At 34.3% G+C, this 22492-nt stretch overlaps 1 protein-coding gene across 2 annotated transcripts in view; it reads right to left on the reverse strand.

The window, feature by feature from the left end:
• Window positions 1-4963: 4963 nt before the first annotated feature.
• LOC136037309 (juvenile hormone esterase-like) overlaps window positions 4964-22492 on the reverse strand; it is a 51504-nt gene continuing 33975 nt past the window's right edge. For both annotated transcript variants that reach the window (XM_065719968.1, XM_065719969.1), the window contains 2 exons: window positions 20421-20538; window positions 4964-5228 (listed from right to left, as the gene is read on the reverse strand). In XM_065719968.1, the coding sequence (XP_065576040.1) occupies window positions 5003-5228; window positions 20421-20538 (344 nt within the window). In that variant the 3' untranslated portion in view covers window positions 4964-5002. The remainder of the gene's footprint in view (window positions 5229-20420; window positions 20539-22492) is intronic.

Raw genomic sequence — 22492 nt, forward strand, 5'->3', positions numbered from 1 at the left:
TTAGTTAGAATATTCTTTTCTAACTATTACAACATTTAAAAAAATAATCAAATTTCAGTGAAACGAGACCTGGATTCACAAATAGCCCCACTAGGCCCTGCGGTTTCTACAATTGCTGAAGTTCTAGGGATTTCCCCGAAAATCTTGTAAAAACAGAACGGGAAAAATGCTTGTATAGAAATACCATAGCTTTAAATCCGGCCCTGAGTGAAACAAAATCTTGAACTGATGAGCTTTCTGCAATTGTTAAAATGACACGTCTAATATTCAGTTTAATTTTATTAGTTGTTTCCGAGACAATTCAAGACAAATATAACTTCACTATAAACAAGAATTGGATACTTCCCCGTTCCCTAACTGCGAAAGTATAAGGCCTACTCCGTCATTGGTGCTTCAGAGAAAACGAATTATATAAGAAATATTTTCTTTTCCAGTTATTACAGAAGTGAAAATGAAAAATAAAGTGACAATGGAGTAATTTCTTGACCAGATGATCTCTTAACAATTAATAGCATTAATATCAAACATTCATTTTCATTTTATTTGTACTATTCAAGACGCTTATAGTTTTCAGTAGAGCGCCAATTATGCAGTAGGCTTTTGACTTTTACAGTTAGAGAAGGAAGCAAAACCCAAACTCTAATTTTTAGTGATTTTTGTTCGTTTCACGCTTGATTTACATATTCAATTTAAGTTTAACTTGCTTTAAGATTTATTTATTCATTTATATTAGTACCTATTGTATGTTTGTTTGCTATGATTGTTTATTTGTTTTCTGTTCGTTTTTGTTTTACTTATACTTCAATAGCAACATTTTTTTTTGGTTTTGTTTTAAGCTTGATTTGCATATTCAGTTTAAACTTTACTCGTTTTACCATTTACTTATTAATTTATATTGGTACCTGTTTTATGTTTTTTCTATGATTATTTGTTTTATTTCTGTCGTTTCGGGTTTCGTTTATTCTTTATTAGTAATTTGTGGTCACTTGAGTTTGAGTTATTGTAGGTTTCTGTTTCTTCTGATCTTAGGTTTAACATGGACTTTACTTTTCTTTAAAAAAGTCTTTTGTCAGTAAGTTTTTTTTATTAATATAAAAAGTAACAAAATAGGTAGAAAATGCTCTCCATGTCAGAAGCGATCTGTCAAGGAATCCAGAAGGAGTCTTTGGATCTCTACTTATGGACGCTACATATAATTAAATAAAAAAAACTAGTTTTTTAACTGAAAGTAAGGAGCGACATTAAAACTTAAAACGAACAGAAATTACTCCGTATATGAAATGGGTTGTCCCCTCCGCAGTCCCACGCTCTTTACGCTAAAGTTTGACTCTTTGCCACAATTCTACTTTTTAAAACAACTAAAACTTTAGCGTAAAGAGCGTGGGACTGCGGAGGGGACAACCCATTTCATATACGGAGTAATTCCTGTTCGTTTTAAGTTTTAATGTCGCTCCTTACTTTCAGTTAAAAAACTAGTTTTTTTTATTTAATTTCTGAACGTTTTTGAATTAATGCATGTTTGATTTTGGCTCTCCGCACATAAATTATTGAAATGAAATTAGTATATTAATTTTTTTTTGGCTAAATGGCTTTCTCTTAGTTTTGATCAGACGATTTTGAGAAATAAGGGGTGGGGAAGGAGGCCTAGCTGCCCTCCAATTTTTCGGTTACTTAAAAAGGCTACTATAACTTTTAATATTCAATGAACGTTTTTATTAGTAAAAAATATACGTAACTTAAGAATTAACTTACGTAACAAACTTTTATATTCTTATATTTTTATTATGTGTACGAGGGGGTTTGTACCCTCGTTAATACCTCGCTCTTTACACTAAATCGTAAGTTTTGTTCCAATTCTTTAAGAATGACCCCTGAATCAAATAGGCCGTTGAATAAATAGTTGAAATCACTAAAAATATTTTAGCATAAAGAGCGAGGTATTTATCTCCTCCTAAATACCTCGCTCTTTATGCAAAAGTATTTTTAGAGCCCTTTATATGCGTAATAATCTCTGTTTGTTTTAAATTTCAATGCTATTCCTTACTTTCATTTGAAAAAACGTTTTCATGTTTATTTTTTCATTGTTTTTTTTTATAGTAATGCTAGAAAATCCTGCGCCCTTTTCATTGAATTTTTTTCAACCATGGCATATTTCTCCAAGGAAAGATCCTCCCACATAGCCCCCTCCCTCAACCCTACCCCCAAAACCAAAAAAATCCCCCTGAAAACGTCTGTACACTTCCCAATAACCATTATTATATGTAAACACTGGTTGAAGTTTGTAACTTGCAACCCCTCCCCCAGGGACTGTGGGGGAGTAAGTCATCCCCAAAAACATAGTTATTAAGATTTTCGACTATGTCAAACAAAATGGTTATCTCAAAATTTTGATCCGTTGACTTTGGGAAAAAAATGAGCGTGGGAGGGGGCCTCGATGCCCTCCAATTTTTTTGGTCACTTAAAAAGGGCACTAGAACTTTTCATTTCCGTTAGAATGAGCCCTCTTGCGACATTCTAGGACCACTTGGTCGATACGATGACTCCTGGGAAAAAAAAACAAAAACAAAAAAACAAAAAAACAAACAAATAAACACGCACCCGTGATTTGTCTTCTGGCAAAAAATGCAAAATTCCACATTTTTGTAGATAGGAGCTTGAAACTTCTACAGTAGGGTTCTCTGATACGCTGAATCTGATGGTGTCATTTTCGTTAAGATCCTACGACTTTTAGGGGGTGTTTCCCCCTATTTTCCTAAATAAGGCAAATTTTCTCAGGCTCGTAACTTTTGATGGCTAAGACTAAACTTGATGAAACTTATATATTTAAAATCAGCATTAAAATGCGATTCTTTTGATGTAGCTATTTATATCAAAATTCAATTTTTTAGAGTTTTGGTTACTATTGAGCCGGATCGCTCCTTACTACAGTTCGTTACCACGAACTGTTTGAAATTTGTTCGAACATGTTTTTGTTTGATGTGGCCAGAAAAATTTTTCTGCGTGGTATCCGATTTTTCCTCGCACATTTTACGATAGATACACTCTTCAAACCTAACGAGCTGATACCTAAATATCTGAATACAATAGCCTACCAACCTAGCAAAGATAGAGCTAGAGTATCTCTCACCAGTATGATGGAGTGTGTACATAAAACTAAAACACCCATCCAAATTTTTCATGTAAATACTAAAATTAATTAAGATATTTTAATAATTCAATATTCAAGGTTTGTTTACAGGAGGAGTCTTTGTATATAAAAGGAGTCTTTAACATATAAAAGAGGTCTTAGTTTACTGGACACAAGGAATATTAGCGATCAAGACCTTATTCAGCTGGGGGGGACTGGGTCTGACCCCCCCCCCCCCCAAAAAAAAAAAAACTATTTCGGGCTCGTAAAAACATAACGGAAATGCATTTAAATAACTTATAATGCATTAAAAAAAATCATAAACCTCCCTAAAAACTATATCCCCCCCATCAAAAGTCCTGGATATGCCCTTGTTAACCATGATTGGGAAAAAAAAAGGTTCATTTCTTCGAATATAAAGACTTCCAATACCAAACTGATGGAACAATATGATTCACTGTAATTTTTATGTTTTTTCGAGAGTCTTTCTTATTTAAATCTTACCTGAAAAACATTTCCACTAAAAGCCTAAATACCTATTTTTACTTTTATTTGAATTTATGAAATATGAGATAAATCCTATAGTTTTGAGCACAACTTTGCTTTGCATTAAATGGGGACAGTTTAAAAATATAACAGAGCAATCTCTACTACTTTAACAATATAGCAAGGTTTGTAACAATCTTTGACGCACCCACCTTTACTACTACTACTGCGGCTTCTAAGAACTCACTGCAACAATCTAACTGACGCCAACACAGCTACGCACGCTCCTCCTCCAGCCTAATTTATCCAAAGCCACCCTCTTTACACCCAACCAGAAAGTTCCCATTTCCATTAAATCTTTCTTCATGACATTATCCCAGCCCAATAGCAGACGACCTGATTTCAGTATAGCCTTAGACGGCTGGCAAAAAAGGACAATATTTGGCAATCTGTCATCCTTTATCCGTAGAACGTGCTCAATTCACCTCAACCTTTCTCTCAACATAGCCATAGAAAATGGGATTGAACCGCACTTTTCGCACAGCCAACTGTTTGAAACATGGTCAGTCAGTCGGATACCCAAAACAATCCGTGGGCCATTTCTCTGGAAAACATTTCACAAATTTTCCTCCATTTTTAGAAACACCTATGCTTGAGAAACCAACTTGACCACTGTCATCACAATAGCTTCTAGTATTCTAATCTTGGTTTAGACAGACCTACCTCACGACCATAAAAAGCTGGGTAATATATTGCGACTATGGATGACCAAGTCGTTTTTCGGCTCTGCCTGATTCGTCTTGTAATGAAAAGTTGGTAATTGAAGATAAGTCAAAAAGAATAAAATAAAAGGGAGCAAAAATGAGAACGGGTTTTAAAGTTGGATCCTTGGATCTTGGGACCCAACTTTATGGATCCAACGGGTTATGGATGCAACTATATCAAACAATGGTTTTTATAGTTGGATCTTGGCCAAGCGAATAGGTTTTTGATTTGGGTTGTTTGGTTTTTAAATCTTTTTAACTCTTTTAATTTTAACTTTATCTGCTGTTTTTTCCGCGTTTTTAGGTTTGTAGTTCTTCGAATCTGGGTTTTTGTTTCATTTTGATCTCCACGTTGTTGTTTTTTTTCGTCTTTTTGTTTTACCTTGTCTGTATCATTTGCATTATCACAGACAATCTCAACTTGATTCTTAAGGACTTTCTCTAATATTGCTGAAGAAGGAAAGCAGTTGTGCTCCCGAAATGTCTGTTTTGTTTCATCCAGAATTTTTGTTAGCCTTATAAAACCTTTTCCTACTTTTCTTCTCTTATATTTTTAATTCTTTGTGATGGGAGGCTAATGTGGCTTTCGAAATTATCAACATAAATCAATAACGGCTACAATTTATTAAGTCCATAAATGGTCTTGAATAAGAACTCTATCTTCTTCATAGATTTGGTCATATTCGAATATACTACCAAAACCTTCGTCAACTGCCACTGTAAATGTGCCTTCATAATTTTGCCTCGTCATGAATTCATTATCGATTGCTAGATATTCTTGAGTTTCTTCATTGAATGGTAACCATTTAGGAATATCTGGAAATATGGGAACACCGTCTGGAGTCGGGGTCCTATGAATAATATGAATAAATTATTTTTATTTAAAAAAATGATATTCATCAAAAATAAAATTTCAAAAGTATCCAAATTGAAACTTCTTCCCCTGTTTTTACAATAAAGATATTCCTGAGTAAAGTACCTTTAGAAGGTTTAGGGTGTGGCAGCCCTACTCCCGTTCGTTTTAATTGTTGTTCGTTTTGGGTTTGGCCTGATTATTTTTTTTAATTTCAGTTTGTCTAAGAATTCATTTCTTCATCTATATCAGAGTCTGTTATTTTTTAATTTGATACGATTACTGACTTTAATCTCTGTTTGTTTTTTGTTTCATTTATTCATTGATTTTATTTCTCTTGTTTTAAGTTTGAATTATTATATTAATTTCTTGTTCAGCTTAGGTTTCAATATGGCTCTTTACTTCTCTGTGGAATTTGCTTTTCAGGACACTTTTGTCAATCAATTGCTGTTTTTTTTTGCATTGACAGAGTTTTATTATTGGTTAACATTAGAAATGTTTCCAGTTTCTTTATCAGTTTTTCTGATTAAAATGTTGGATTGCAACTTAAATTTGAGCTAAAATTGCAATATTCAGTCAAAATTCTCCTTTAGCAGTAGTTTGTGCAATAAATTCCTAATAATAACTTTTATTTAGAGTTTTGAGTCAACGGGGAGTAGGATTATTATTAAGATAAACTGAAAATCTGCATAATACTTGGTCTTCTATGGAGCTGAAACAATTTGACCCCAACCCCCATTTGGGGCATCTTGATTAACTATTTTGTTAAAATGATCTCTTATGCCACACTTTGTTATACTTGTTTATTTATTTAGCAGATATTTGTAAAAGTCATTGATTGAAAGCAATCCTGTTTTGTTGTCTAAAAACAAGAAATAAAACTTCGGGAAATCATACAACTAGATTTATTTCCATATTCTTAACCCTTTTCCTACTTGAAGTATCCTGGCCCTTTAAAAACAATCCCATTACGGGACAAAAAGCCATTTTGATAACCTGACAACACATAGTGTCTTTTCATTTACTTCGCTGCTTAATCGTGCATAGATTATCTGCCCCGTAAAAGACCCATTGTATCGTTTGACTTACCACCACCCCTAATTTTTGCATACATTCAGTCTGAAGACTTAATGACACAAGTTTTGATCAGAAAAAATAGCCAATTCTTGCGTCCCTTCCTGAGTACCATGGCCCAGCTTGTAATGATATAAGTTTTGATCAGAAAAATAGCCAATTCTTGGGTCCCTTCCGGGTTATCCCCCAAGAACTGTATTTCCTGAAAACTCAGCTCCTCTTGGCCCAAGAACTTACAGATGCACGCTTCAAACTCATCAGACCCTTTGTTAGGGCAATTCTTCAGGAAAGCTAATATTGATTTTTTTGTTCTAAAGTCGCACCCTGCTAACATTAAAACGAGCAGAAGAGGTGTGGTGTAACTAGTTTAGGGTTGTGGGTGAGAGGGTTAGGGCTATGTGGTGTGGGTGTTTTTATAATTGGCTAAAAAAAACAACTGCAAAATGTATCTAAGACAACCAACGATTTTAGACAGGTTGATTTTCTGAGAAAACTTCATGAGATCTTTTTTCCCTATAAATACTAGCCAAAACTAACATATTAGCGTCGTTCGGCTGGTTTGCTGGTTTTGCTGGTTGGCAGAATTTACTGTAATTTGTCTGAACAAAGCTTACGTAACTAAAATTGAGCTTAATGCATCCTACCGAAGTAAAACCAAATGTGCAACTGATTATATATTGACTGCTTCTATAGCTTATATGAGCGATCAGAATACAAACTTGGAATACTTCACATGCTTAGCAGTACTTGCATGATATACCCCCTACCTAATGTTGTTCATATGCAGAAACAATTATTCTGCATATTATGTAGTGAGAATTGTTTTATAAGTTCGCATTTTCCAAACACTTTACCCCCCCTCCTAATATGCCAATATATAGCCCAAATTATATATTTTCTGTCTATTCTGTCACTTTTCTTTGTCTTGTCTCACGCTAAGCTGAGTGGAACTAACGAAAAATAAAGGTTCTATAATGTGTTAATCAATCAACAATTTGAGCGGTTGAAGGTTTATCATAGAAGTACCTGCTTAGCTATATGGAACCCAATGGCTTAACTACCTGCTTAGATACCAGATAATGTAGAAAAAGCGGCAAAACACATGAGCAGGTAGACAGCCCCCATGCACCTAACCAGGATGTATCAACAATAGCACCAGAGGAGCAGACTGGATTCCAGGTTCCAGGTAACAGTGCGTTCGAGCATCCCAAGATTGTTTATCCAACAAACCCGATTACTTATCCTTTGTGTTTCGCCAAACATAGGTGATGTCAAAGGTTAACACGATTACTACTTGAAACAGTCTGAATAACCAAGACCGTTAATGGTCGGAAGAGTTACACCTGCTACCCCTGGACAATGCAGTATTGCCGAGGATAAGTGACGTCATATGTAAACTAAAAATTCAATCTTTTCAAAAACGAGAGAAAAAAAAACGTGCCGAGAACAAAAGAAGACAGTTATTTTGAAATGTGACAACTTTCAGGGGCTTGTAAATAAGCTATGTGTGTAGTGGAATACGCAGGATTGATATTGTTTATCGCCTAGTTGCCTATAGCGTTTCAGTCACAACTTGGATACCAATACAGTTATGCAAACTAGATTTATTTTTGGGACACAGTGCGCGGTAGCGATACTAGTGGCTGGAGACAGGAAACTGGCAGTCTGAATCTAAAAGTCGGAGCAATTCACAGCTGAGATAACAATAGTTCAGAGCTATGGTGTTCCCGCCTATGGTGTTGTAGTGCAATGTACACGTTGGAGCACGGGCTTGGAGGAGACGTAAAGTTCAGAGCTCTGCACCAAAAGCTTCTCATGGGCAAGATACGATTTTTCATTACTGTTTTGGTATCTAAGCTCTGGTTTCGGTTGACGAGGTGGCGGATTAGTATTAGCTGTTATTTTTTTAAGAACTACCCCTAGGGAACTAGTAATAAGTGGATACGTCAGATATGGGATGCTCGAACGCACTTTAAGACAACTAAGCTCCAGTGGGTTGTCAACTGCTTTAAAAACAATAGGAAACCTTTGAAACAACCATGAAAGAAAAATTGCAAGAAATGAGTGAAAACAAATGTTATCCGTAATCTATATATACAAAAATAAGTTGTTTGTGTACTGACGTCATGTTTGTCGACTGTATATGACGTCATTCAGAAGAAACAGACAAGGAAGCTGCTCAAAGATAGCTCATGCCAAAAGGCTTGCGGCTAATAGAGAAAGTAAGAAAAGAAAGCGTGCCGAGGAATCACAACAACAGCGTGAAAACAGGCTTGCGTCTCAAAGAGAAATCACCAAAAGAAAGCGTGCCGAGGAATCAAAAGAGCAACCTGAAACAACCTGGACAGCGAGAGTCAAAAAGTATCAAAACTGAAAATGATAGCAATGATGATTGGGTTTGGGATTTTGACTTGGATAAGGTCATCAATGCCTACCAGATTTTAGTTAAAAAACAAAGGTTCGGTGATATGTATTTCATAGTGACGAAAGACAAGTCAAGGTAAAACAAACCAAACAACTTGAAAGTGATACATAAATTTTTTAAACTGTACTTCATCAGTGATAGAAATTCTGAATTGAATACACGTTGCGAAATTTCTCCCGACGTTGAAAGGACTATCGTTTCCCAATTGCAACATCTTTTCCACATAAATAATAATTTATTGCTTCTGTTCAAAACAGCAATCGAATTGATGCCTACTGATACGCAACTATCAACGAAGTGGCAATCGTTATAGCCGGTGATTTGTATATGACGTCAAAGGCATTGTATATGACGTCATTCTTAGTATATAAGAAGGAGTTTCAAAGAGAAGTTTTTATTAAACTCATCGATGCTACGATGCCCTACAATATCCTATCATTTTTTGGGATGGAGCCGACGGCTATCATTTTAATATTAAATTGATAAATCCAGCCACTAACAAAGAAATGGATAAGAAATGCAGCGCAATGAAATATTATGCCAATAGATTAATGATTCGTCATTTATTACTTTATATATAATCCATCTTGGGATTAGATACAGCAGCTTTTACATCCTGGACAATCGCCGGTTCATATACATGACATTACGGCCTGTGTCGTCCGGCAAAAGTTGCTCTCCTTCATCTCCTACAGAGTTATGGGAGAAATACCAATCGCAAATGGCCGAGAATATACTCCACCGAATACGGCTAGAAAGGTCAAATATGACCTTGGACTTTACAACAGAAATTTATAACTGCACTTTAGTTATGATTGAAGATTTGTGCTCATCTATTGCAAACAAACTTCTCAAGCATTTGGGAATGCCTTCAGCTAATCGTACTACTTCTATTTCTACATGTGTAGAATGGAATCGTGAACAAAGTTACAACACAATTGATCTATCGTCGTATGTTACAGACCGGGACACAAGGAATATAAATGACGACCGGAACACTCAAAGAGAAATTACAAACCGGGACACCGTGTCAGAAATGACAAGGGGGACACAGGGAATATAAATGACGACTGGGACACTCAAAGAGAAATTACAGACCGAGAAACCGGGACACAACTGACGACCGGGACACAGGGAATATAAATGGCGACCGGGACACAACTACAACGGGGACGCCGGAAGGGCACATGGGGGATACATAAATGACGACGGGGACACAGGGAATATTCGATTAGCAATTACCATCAACAAAGCTCAAGGGCAATCTTTAGAAAAATGCGGTATAGATCTGAATACGGATTGTTTTCCCATGGACAATTATATGTTGCATGTTCAAGAGTCGGTAAACCTGACAATCTATTTATATGCACAGACAATGGGACAGCGAAGAATATTGTATATTCGCAAGTTTTACGTAGTTTATATATATATATATATATATATATATATATATATATATATATATATATATATATATATATATATATATATATATATATATATATATATATACATACTAGCTGTTGGGGTGGCGCTTCGCGCCACCCCAACATATATATCTTCTATATATATAAAAATAAGTTGTCTGTGTGTGGATCTGTGGATGGATCAGGTGACGTCATGTTTGTTCGCATATGACGTCTGAATTATTTCACACTAATACAAAAGAAGAAAAAAACTAAAAAAGGTAAAAACTACAAAAAAAAACTAAAAAGAAAAAAAACTAAAAAAGCTAAAAAACTAAAAAAAAACTAAAAAAAGGTAAAAATCTAATAACTAAAAAAAACTGAAAAAAATAAAAAAAAGGCAAAAACTACAAAAAAAAAACTAATAAAAAAACTAAAAAAGCTAAAAAACTAAAAAAACTAAAAAAAACTAAAAAAGGTAAAAAACTAAAAAAACTAAAAACTAAAAAAGAAAAAAAACTAAAAAAAAAAGGAAAAAACTGAAAAATAAAAGAGACTTAAAAATAAAAATATTTATATAATATTTATCTTAAAATCGGTATAATCTTAAAAGAGACTTAAAATAAAATAAAAGACTTACGCGCACGGGGGGGCTTGGGGGGGGCGCGAACCCCCCCCACCAACTAGGTGTTGGGGTGGCGCTTTATGTATATATATATATATATATATATATATATATATATATATATATATGTATATATATATATATATATATATATATATATATATATATATATATATATATATATATATATATGTTTTTAACTACGTAAAACATTCTTTGCTGTCCCATTGTCTGTGCATATAAATAGATTGTCAGGTTTACTGACTCTTGATTATGCAACATATAATGGTCCATGGGAAAACAATCCGTATTCAGATCTATACCTCATGATTCTAATGATTGCCCTTGAGCTTTGTTGATGGTGATTGCTAATCGACCATTCCCTGTGTCGCCGTCGTCATTTATATATCCCCCTGTGCCCCCCGGCGTCCCCGTTGTAGTTGTGTCCCTGTGTCCCGGTCGTCATTTATATTCCCTGTGTCCCGGCCGTCATTTGTGTCCCGGTGTCGCAGTCTGTTATTTCTCTTTGAGTGTCCCGGGCGTCATTTATATTCCTTGTGTCCCGGTGTCCTGGTCGTCATTTGTGACTCGGTGTCCCGGTCTGTATATACATTCGTTTTTGAACTGGTCTTTTTTTAGTTTTTAGTTTTTTACCTTTTTTTTAGTTTTTTTAGTTATACCTTATGATTCTAATGATTGCCCTTGAGCTTTGTTGATGGTGATTGCTAATCGAACATTCCCTGTGCCCCCATCGTCATTTATATATCCCCCTGTGCCCCCCGGCGTCTCCTTTGTAATTGTGTCCCTGTGTCCCGGTCGTCATATATATTCCCTGTGTCCCGGTTGTCATTTGTGTCCCGGTGTCCCGGTCTGTATATACATTCGTTTTTGAAATGGTATATGATGAAATAATTTTTTTATTTTTCCCCTTTTTTTCTTTTTAATTTTTTTATTTTTATTTTTTTGGTTTTGTTTTTCTCCTTTATTTTTCATTTTTTTTTCATTTTTTTATTTTTTTTTATTTTTTAGTTTTTTTAGTTTTTTTAGCTTTTTTAGTTTTTTTATTAGTTTTTAGTTTTTTTTCTTTTTAGTTTTTTTGTAGTTTTTACCTTTTTTTATTTTTTTTATTTTTTTTTTACTTATGTCCTGGTCGTCATTTATACTCCCTGTGTCCCGGTCGTCATTTGTGTCCCGGTGTCCCGGTCTGTATATACATTCGTTTTTGAAATGGTATATGATGAAATAAATTTTTTATTTTTCCCCTTTTTTTTCTTTTTAGTTTTTTTATTTTTATTTTTTTAGTTTTGTTTTTTTCCTTTATTTTTCATTTTTTTCCTTTTTTATTTTTTTTTATTTTTTTAGTTTTTTTAGTTTTTTAGCTTTTTTAGTTTTTTTTATTAGTTTTTAGTTTTTTTGTTTTTAGTTTTTTTGTAGTTTTTACCTTTTTTTAGTTTTTTTATTTTTTTTTACTTATGTCCTGGTCGTCATTTATACTACCTGAGTCCCGGTCGTCATTTGTGTCCCGGTGCGTTATTGATGGTGATTGCAAATCGAACATTCCTTGTGTCCCGGTCGCTTTCACTTTGAGTGTCCCGGTCGTCATTTATATTCCCTACAAGCTGTTGGGGTGCCGCTTCGCGCCACCCCAACAGCTAGTTGGTGGGGCGCTTCGCCCCCCCCAAGCCCCCCCGTGCGCGTAAGTCGTTACGCGCCATATTAGTTACGCGCCATTGTAGTTGTGTCCCTGTGTCCCACCTGTGAATATAGATAGATTTATATATGTGTTTCAAACTACGTAAAAATTGCGAATATACAACATTCTTGGCTTTCCCATTGTCTGTGCATATACAAAGCCGTATGTACTAATAATGACGTCATATGCAAACGCTCTTTTTACAAACAAACAAACATGCATACACACAACTCGTTTTTATATAGATAGATAGATAGATAGATACAATACAAATTAACTGCGTAAAACTTGCGAATATACAACATTCTTCGCTGTCCCATTGTCGCTGCATATAAATAGATTGTCAGGTTTATCGACCCTCGAACATGCAACGTACAATTGTCCATGGGAAAAACAATCAGTATTAAGATCTATACCACATTTTTCTAATGATTGACCTTGAGCTTTGTTAATGGTGATTGCAAATGCTAATCGAATTGGGAATTGCAATCTTTTAAATTGAAAGGCAGATCCGTTGGAATCATGGGAATGTGAGGAATAAGAACAGCCTCACCCTCAAAAGGCCCTGTCAAGATTGTGGCCTCTATTAGGTTTTCCATTGTTTTTTTTACGGCAAGTCGAGTGCCATTGCAAAGCTTTGGTGGGTTTATATTTCTTAAAAGTATTATTGGTACGCCTATTTTTAGTTGTAGCACGTGTGGTGTAAACCCTGAAAGATCTATGGAATTTAAAAATTCAGATGGATAATTAACCGCTTCATTTTATTGTCAAAAGAATATTGTTGATTTCGTGGACGTCTATATTTTTGGGTGCGAGAATCGCTCTTTCACTTAGCCATTTATTATTTTTATAATTTTTTAGAATATTCGGAAATACTTTTTCAATCAATTCATTTTTGGACGTCACTAAATTACAGAAATCAGCAGGTAGTTGTATACGTCCTGGAATTGAGTCTACTGGGAGCTTTCTGTTTCCAATTGCCAGCAATTGATCTGAGAATGTTTGACCAGAGTCATCGTTTTGCAATCGGACACGCATATTTGTAGTTAATTTTAATATTTTTACGTATGCCCATAAATTAGAATTTTTCAGGCAAGCATTCATTTCGTCTGCAGGAGTTGATCTAGGTATTATAGGTAATGTTTGCCTGAAATCTCTCGCAAGCAATATTAATATGCTGCCAAAGGGTTTCGACTTCTCTCTCAAATCTTTCAAGCATTGATCCAGAGCCTCGAGCGATTTTTTGTGTGCCATTGTGAACTCATCCCAAATAATAAGTTTGCATTGCTGCAATACTTTACCCATCCCAGATGGTTTGGAAAAATTGCACGTGGGAGTTTCTGTAGAATGCAAATTCGGAGGCAATTTCAAAGTGGAATGAGCAGTTCTTCCACCAGGCAGCAATGTTGCAGCTATTCCGGACGACGCAATTGCTAACGCTATATCATGCCCTGAATCCACCGGATACAAAGTTAACCGCTTTCTTTTCGCTTTGCAAAAATGATTCTTTTACAAAAAACTGCTGTATACTGAAGTGCCTTCGTATTACACGTGGAATACTAAAAATAAAGTATTTGAACGTCGAAAACAGGGTAAGTCAGTCGACGGCCAACCTACCATCTTCAAAGATACCACGATAGGAAGACTCTACACCATTCACCCCAATCAACATGAATGCTTCCTTCTACGCCTGCTTTTGGTGAATGTGCCCGGTCCGACTTCCTTTGAGTATTTGAGAACTGTAAACGGTACTATACATGACACTTACCGTAGTGCATACCAAGCTCTGAATTTATTGGAGAATGACCAACACTGGGAAAACTGCATCAATGACGCGTGCGAAACATCAACCCCAAGTCAAATTCGTGCATTGTTTGGTATCATTTTAACAACTTGCTCTCCATCAGCTCCTACAGAGTTATGGGGAAAATATAAGTCAAAAATGTCCGAAGATATACTCCATCGAAAACAGTTAGAGACGTCAGATATGACTTTTGATTTTACATCAGAAATTTATAACTACACTTTAGTTAATTATAGAAGATTTGTGCGTACGTATGGCAAACAAACCTCTTCAGGATTTGGGAATGCCTTCACCTAACCGTATCGCTGCTGTTTCGACATGTGTAGAATTGGATCGTGAACAAAGTTACAGTACGAATGATCTATTGTCGTATGTACAAAATAACATTTCCAAGTTAACGTCGGAACAAAAAGACATTTATGATACGATAATGCATTGTGTCGATAACAACGTTGGAAAAATTTTCTTTTTGGATGCGCCAGGAGGTACTGGTAAAACGTTTGTGATAAAACTGATTCTGGCATCAGTTCGATCAAAAAATGATATAGCGTTGGCAATTGCGTCGTCCGGAATAGCCGCAACATTGGTTTGAGGGGGCGCTTCGCGCCCTCCCAAGCCCCCCGCGTGCGTAAGTCGTACCCATCCCAGATGATTTGGAAATATTGCACGTGGGAGTTTCTGTAGAATGCAAATTCAGAGGCAATTTCAAAGCGGAATGAGCAGTTCTTCCACCAGGCAGCAATGTTGCGGCTATTCCGGACGACGCAATTGCCAACGCTATATCATTTTTTGATCGAACTGATGCCAGAATCAGTTTTATCACAAACGTTTTACCAGTACCTCCTGGCGCATCCAAAAAGAACATTTCTCCAACGTTGTTATGGACACAATGCATTATCGTATCATAAATGTCTTTTTGTTCCGACGTTAACTTGGAAATGTTATTTTGTACATACGACATTAGATCACTCGTACTGTAACTTTGTTCACGATCCAATTCAACACATGTCGAAACATCAGCGATATGGTTAGGTGAAGGCATTCCCAAATCCTGAAGAGGTTTGTTTGCCATACGTACGCACAAATCTTCTATAATAACTAAAGTGTAGTTATAAATTTCTGATGTAAAATCAAAAGTCATATCTGACGTCTCTAACTGTTTTCGATGGAGTATATCTTCGGACATTTTTGACTTATATTTTCCCCATAACTCTGTAGGAGCTGATGGAGAGCAAGTTGTTAAAATGATACCAAACAATGCCCGAATTGGACTTGGGGTTGATGTTTCGCACGCGTCATTGATGCAGTTATCCCAGTGTTGGTCATTCTCCAATAAATTCAGAGCTTGGTATGCACTACGGTAAGTGTCATGTATAGTACCGTTTACAGTTCTCAAATACTCAAAGGAAGTCGGACCGGGCACATTCACCAAAAGCAGGCGTAGAAGGAAGCATTCATGTTGATTGGGGTGAATGGTGTAGAGTCTTCCTATCGTGGTATCTTTGAAGATGGTAGGTTGGCCGTCGACTGACTTACCCTGTTTTCGACGTTCAAATACTTTATTTTTAGTATTCCACGTGTAATACAAAGGCACTTCAGTATACAGCAGTTTTTTTGTAAAAGAATCATTTTTGCAAAGCGAAAAGAAAGCGGTTAACTTTGTATCCGGTGGATTCAGGGCTCTTTGTTGTACGTTGGTTTCCGAGAAATAAACACGTTGACCATTCTGTAAATGTACCGCTAAGTGAACAACAGCTGGACTACGTTCATGTATCGGAAATTAAAGAATTCGCCAAACAGCTTCATTACTGCTTATGTATCTTCCAGCCTGATATTGTACGATTTCGTCGATATCTTTGATTTCGGGCTGCAAGCCAAAAACTGCCATGTCACTGCCTTTGTTGACGTATTTACATATGTATTTGATCGCCTTTACGGAGTTACGGTATTCAACGTTTATGTGTGCATTAAATGTTTTTGATAATAATTGGGAATATGGAACAATCCACTGGTTATCTACTTCGATGGTGGTACCGTTACGCTTTAATTGTAGTAACATAAAACAGAAAACACAACATAATAAGTTTTGTGTCTGTTGCCATTGAAGGCTCTTCAGTCATTTTACAATTAAACATTTTTCCGTCCACGATCTTCTTACAATTAAGAATTTGTCTAAGAACAATTTTCTTAAAAACTTTTAATGACCTCATCGTCATAACGAACATGACGACAACTAACTTCATTACGACATGACGACATGATGACATGACGTAACTCGAAAGTTGTGTGTCTGTTGCCCTTGTAGGTTCTTCAGTCATTTTACGATTAAATATTTTTCCGTCCACGATCTTCTTACAATTAAAAATTTGTCTTTGAACGATTTTCTTGAATACTTTTAAGGGCGTCATCGTCATAACAAACATGACAACAACTAACTTCATGACAACATGACGACATGATGACATGACGTCACTCGACAGACAGACATAACCCACAAACACACAAACAGACTTATTATATATATATATATATATATATATATATATATATATATATATATATATATATATATATATATATATATATATATATATATATATATATATATATATATATATATATATATATATATATATATATATATATATATATTTATTTATATATTTAACTACGTAAAACTTGCGAATATACAACATTCTTTGCTGTCCTATTGTCTGTCCGTATAAATAGATTGTCAGGTTTACCAACTCTTGAACATGCAACATAATAATTGTCCATGGGAAAACAATCCGTATTCATATCTATACCGCATTTTTCTAACGATTGCCCTTGAGCTTTGTTGATGGTGATTGCCATTCGAACATTCCCTGTGACCCCATCGTCATTTATATATCTCCCTGTGCCCCCGGCGTTCCCGTTTTAGTTGTGTCCCTGTGTCCAGGTCGTCATTTATATTCCCTGTGTCCCGGTCGTCATTTGTGTCCCGGTATCCCGGTCTGTAATTTCTCTTTGAGTGTCCCGGTCGTCATTTATGTAGATATATAGATACAGTTTTATTTCAGTTTTTTTTCTTTTTTAGTTTTTCTTTTCTTAGTTTTTTCTTTTTTAGTTTTTCTTTTTTAAGTTTCTTCTTTTTATTGATTTGTTTTCTTCAATTTGTCAATGTTCATTCTAACATTGACACTTGAAAAAATCTTTACGTGTCAAGCAAGCTAAAGCTCCAACAATTTATAATAAACCTCAAATTTGGGTATCTGTTTTAAGGTTTTCGAATTACCTTAATCTTTTGTCAAAATATATTGTAATATTTGCGCAATTCCCAGTTTTTTTAGTTTTTTTCTTTTTTTAGTTGTTTAGCTTTTTTTATTTTATTTTTTTAGTTTTTTACCTTTTTATTTTTTTTTTTTTTTTTTTTAATTTAATTTTATTTATTTAATTTAATTTAATTTTTTTATTTAATTTTTTTTTATTTTTTAGTTTTTTTAAGTTTTTTCTTTTTAGTTTTTTTTATTAGTTTTTTACCATTTTTCTTTTTCCAGTTTTCTTTTTCTTCTTTATTTTTCAGAAGTCATATGCAAACCCTCAATACAAAAATACATACAAATTATTTTTATATATAGATAAGATATAATCTGGCGTAACAGACATAGTGTAACAGACATAAAAGACAGACAACTTATTTTTATATATATAGATTTTTATATATATAGATACAGTTTCTTCTTTAGTTTTTTTTTTTCTTTTTTAGTTTTTTCTTTTTTTTAGTTTCTTCTTTTTATTGATTTGTTTTCTTCAATTTGTCAATTTTCATTCTAACATTGACACTTGGAAAAATATTTACGTGCCAAGCATGCTAAAGCTCCATCAATTTATATTAAACCTCAAATTTGGGGTATCTGTTTTAAGGTTTTCGAATTACTTTAATCTATTGTCAAAATATATTGAAATATTTGTGCAATTCCCAGTTTTTTTTAGTTTTTCCTTTTTTTTTAGTTTTTTAACTTTTTTATTTTTTCACGTTTTTTCTTTTTAGGTTTTTTATTTTTTTTTATTTTTTAATTCTTAATTTTTTTTTTAGTTTTTCTTTTTAGTTTTTTTTAGTTTTTTACCATTTTTCTTTTTTCGAATTACTTTAATCTATTGTCAAACTATTTCGAAATATTTGTGCAATTTCCAGTTTTTACATTCTAGTTTGTTTTCTTTTATAATTATAGAAGATATAATCTGGCGTAACGGACAGACAACTTATTTTTATATAGATAGATATATATATATCTATCTATATTCACAGGTGGGACACAGGGACACAACTACAATGGCCCGTAACTAATATGGCGCATAACGAATTACGTGCGTGGGGGTTTTGGGGGGGGCGCGAAGCGCCACACCAACAGCTAGTCTATTATAAATGAATTTGTGATGACGAATGATGATGACAACTTAAAATTTAATGTAGAAAATGTTCAACTGTGGTTAAATAATTTCTAAGACCACACTGCTTTTCCATTTACGAAAAATTGAGTAAAGAAAAAATGCGTTTAATTCCGACAAAGCTGTGAACAAAAAATAAAACATAAAAACTAAACTTTAACTAAAAAAATGAAAATACTCCGAATATTTCGGCCCCACGTCCGGGAGCCTTTATCAACGAAAAAAAAATTACAACCGACATTTTAAGACTTTCGTAAGACATCACGAACAAAATAAAACCAACGACAACTAAACCACAACGAAAGAAAAAGAATATATAAACAATAAAATAAATAAGAAAACCTCACATTATAAAACAAAATTCCCAGCACTGATGGTAATAACTTTAGAACACAAAACCAGCAAATGTTTATAGTGAAACCATGGGTTCGGTTCCTCTGCAACAATCAGTGTATAAATGGGAATCTATTAAAAATGAAAATTATATTTGCATGAACAAAACAAAAGAAAGTCACCCAGCCGCAGATCCTAAAAGAATCTCACAGGTTAATGGAACAAAATTTTGAATTATAAATCGAATGAATCTTTTCATTTGCTAGTCTAGCTGCAGTCCGTTGACTTTTCACAGCATTGACCTTGTTTTGACTTTCATCCGCAAGGTTACCACTCATTTCGGGACAATTATGTAAATCCGTAATCTTTGAAGTTTTTAACTGGCGTTTAATTAAACTATTATAAATTGAATTCGTCTTAAAATTCTCTTCATCTCTATTAATACTAATACCCCCATAAATAATCTTTTTTATTTCTATAATTTCTCTAAAAATTTGTAAAAATCCTAGAGAATGATCAGCAATTTTTGTCTGATCAAATAAAACATTGTGATAAGGAAAATTACACACGTGTTCCGCTATAGCGGATTCAAAAGTTTCAGGTTTTTATTATGCCTTATCGAGCAGTCTATCACATTTTTGTGTTGCTGTAGCCTATTTTGGAAATTCTGCTGTGTTCTACCTACATAAAATTTACCACAAGAGCATAGAATTTTATATACCCCCTTTTGTATATTTCTTGGAACTTTATCTTTTCCGTTATTTAGCCATGAGCTTACAGTATGTCCTGATTTAAAAGCATTTTTTATATCATGTTTTTTTCTGTTTTTTCTGTTTTTCTGTTTTTTTCTGTTTTTTTCTGTTTTTTTTTCTCTCCTTAATTTCTGTGACAACAGTGGGATATAAGGCAAAGTTATGTAATTTGTTTTTTGAGTTGACCTATTTTCTTCTAATATTACAGATTCCATTAACTTTTCTTTCCTTTTTTCGATTATTTGAAAAATCGTTTTTTCGGGATATCCATTTCCTAATAGAATATTCTTAATAAAAATTAATTCACTACTTATATTCATTCACTACAAAATCAATTCACAACTCATTGTTTCATTATAAACATTTGTTTATATATATTTTTTTCTTTCGTTGTGTTTTAGTTGTCGTTGGTTTTTTTTTTGGTTTGTGATGTCTTGAAAAAGTCTTAAATTGTCGGTTGTAATTTTTTTTTAGAAAGGCTCCCGGACGTGGGGCCGAAATATTCGGAGTATTTTTACTTTTTTAGTTAAAGTATAGTTTTTATATTTGATTTTTTGTTCACTACTTTGTCGAAATTAATCCGTTTTTTCTTTACTCAATTTTTCGTAACTGTGGCTAAAGTTCAATTTCAATCATGAATGACTCACCCATATGCCCCAAAGTTGGTCCATAGTTGAATCATTCTTTCGGTTATGTGCTGCTCTGTTTCATTAAATAGTGATGTAAATTGAAATAGGTAAATCAGGTCATCGCCATGTGTTACTCCTACAAAATAGATAGGGTTAGCTTCATAACTATAGGGGAAAAAATCCCCGACAGAGGTACTGAAGTAAATATTTTTATAAAAGTGGAGGGAAGAGGGGTCTAAAATTTGAAAATTAAAATTCGAAGAATTATAGTGCAACATATGTACAAATACCAGCTCTTCCTGGAAATTACATAAAAAACTAGTTTTTTTAACTGAAAGTAAGGAGCAACATTAAAACTTAAAACGAATAGAAATTACTCCGTATATGAAATGGGTTGTCCCCTCCGCAATCCCTCGCTCTTTACGCTAAAGCTTTTAATTGTTTTAAAAATCAGAATTGTGGCAAAGAGTCAAACTTTAGCGTAAAGAGCGATGGATTGCGGAGGGGACAACCCATTTCATATACGGAGTAATTTCTGTTCGTCTTAAGTTTTAATGTCGCTCCTTATTTTCAGTTAAAAAAAACTAGTTTTTTCATGTAATTTCTGAACATTTTTGAATTAAAGCATGTTGGATTTTGGCTCTCCACACATAAATTATTAAAATGAAATTTGCATATTAATTCCTTTTTTGGCTAAATGGCTTTCTCTTAGTTTTGATCAGACGATTTTGAGAAATAAGGGATGGGGAAGGAGGCCTAGTTGCCATGCAATTTTTCAGTTACATAAAAAGGCAACTATAAATTTTAATTTTTAACGAATTTTTTTATTAGTAAAAAATATAAGTAACTTAAGAATTAACTTAAGTAACAAACTTTTATATTCTTTATTTTTTATTAAGTATATGAGGGGGTTTGTACCCTCGTTAATACATCTTTCTTTACGTTAAATCGTAAGTTTTGTCCCAAATCTTTAAGAATGACCCCTAAATCAGAAAGGCCGTAGAATAAATAGTTGAAATTACTAAAAATACTATAGCATAAAGAGCGAGGTACTCCTCCTAAATACCTCGCTCTTTATACTAAGGTATTTTTAGAACCCCTCATATGCGTAATAATCTCTGTTCGTTTTAAGTTTCAATGCTAATCTTTACTTTCAATTGAAAAAAACTTTCCCATGTTTATTTTTTCATTGTTCTTTTATAGTAATTTTAGAAAATCCTGCACCCTTTTCATTGAATTTCTGTTCCCCCATGACATATCTTTCCAAGGAAAGATACTCCCACATAGCCCCCTCCCCTCCACCCCACCCCCAAAACCAAAATAAATCCCCTGAAAACGACTGTACGCTTCCCAGTAACCATTATTATATGTAAACACTGGTCGAAGTTTGTGTGACTCCTCCCCCAGGGACTGTGGGGGAGAAAGTCATTCCCAAAGACATAGTTATTATGGTTTTTGACTATGAGGAACAAAATGGCTATCTCAAAATTTTGATCTGTTGACTTTGGGAAAAAATGAGCGTGGGATGGGGCCTAGGTGCCCTCCAATTTTTTGGTCACTTAAAAAGGGAACTAGAACTTTTCATTTCCGTTATAATGAGCCCTCTTGCGACATTCTAGGACCACTTGGTCGATACGATGACCCCTGGGGAAAAGAAAAAAAAATAAACACGCACCCGTGATTTGTCTTCTGGCAAAAAATACGAAATTCCACATTTTTGTAGTTGGAGCTTGAAAATTTTGCTGTAGGGTTCTCTGATACGCCGAATGCGATGGTGTGATTTTCGTTAAGATTCTGTGACTTTTAAGGGGTGTTTTCCCCTATTTTCTAAAATAAGGCAAATTTTTTCAGGCTCGTAACTTTTGATGAAAAAGACTAAATTTGATGAAACTTATATATTTAAAATCAGCATGAAATTCTGTTTCTTTTGATGTATATTTTAGCATCAAAATTCCGAGAGTTTCGTTTACTATTGAGCCGGGTCGCTCCTTACTACAGTTCGTTACCACGAACTGTTTGATAAGCCACCTTAGTCTGACATATTGGCAACTTCGGTTAAGATTTTTCTAGCTGCAATAGGCTCCGAGATA

This window comes from Artemia franciscana, chromosome 16 (genome assembly GCF_032884065.1).
Source record: "Artemia franciscana chromosome 16, ASM3288406v1, whole genome shotgun sequence".
NCBI lineage: Eukaryota > Metazoa > Arthropoda > Branchiopoda > Anostraca > Artemiidae > Artemia > Artemia franciscana.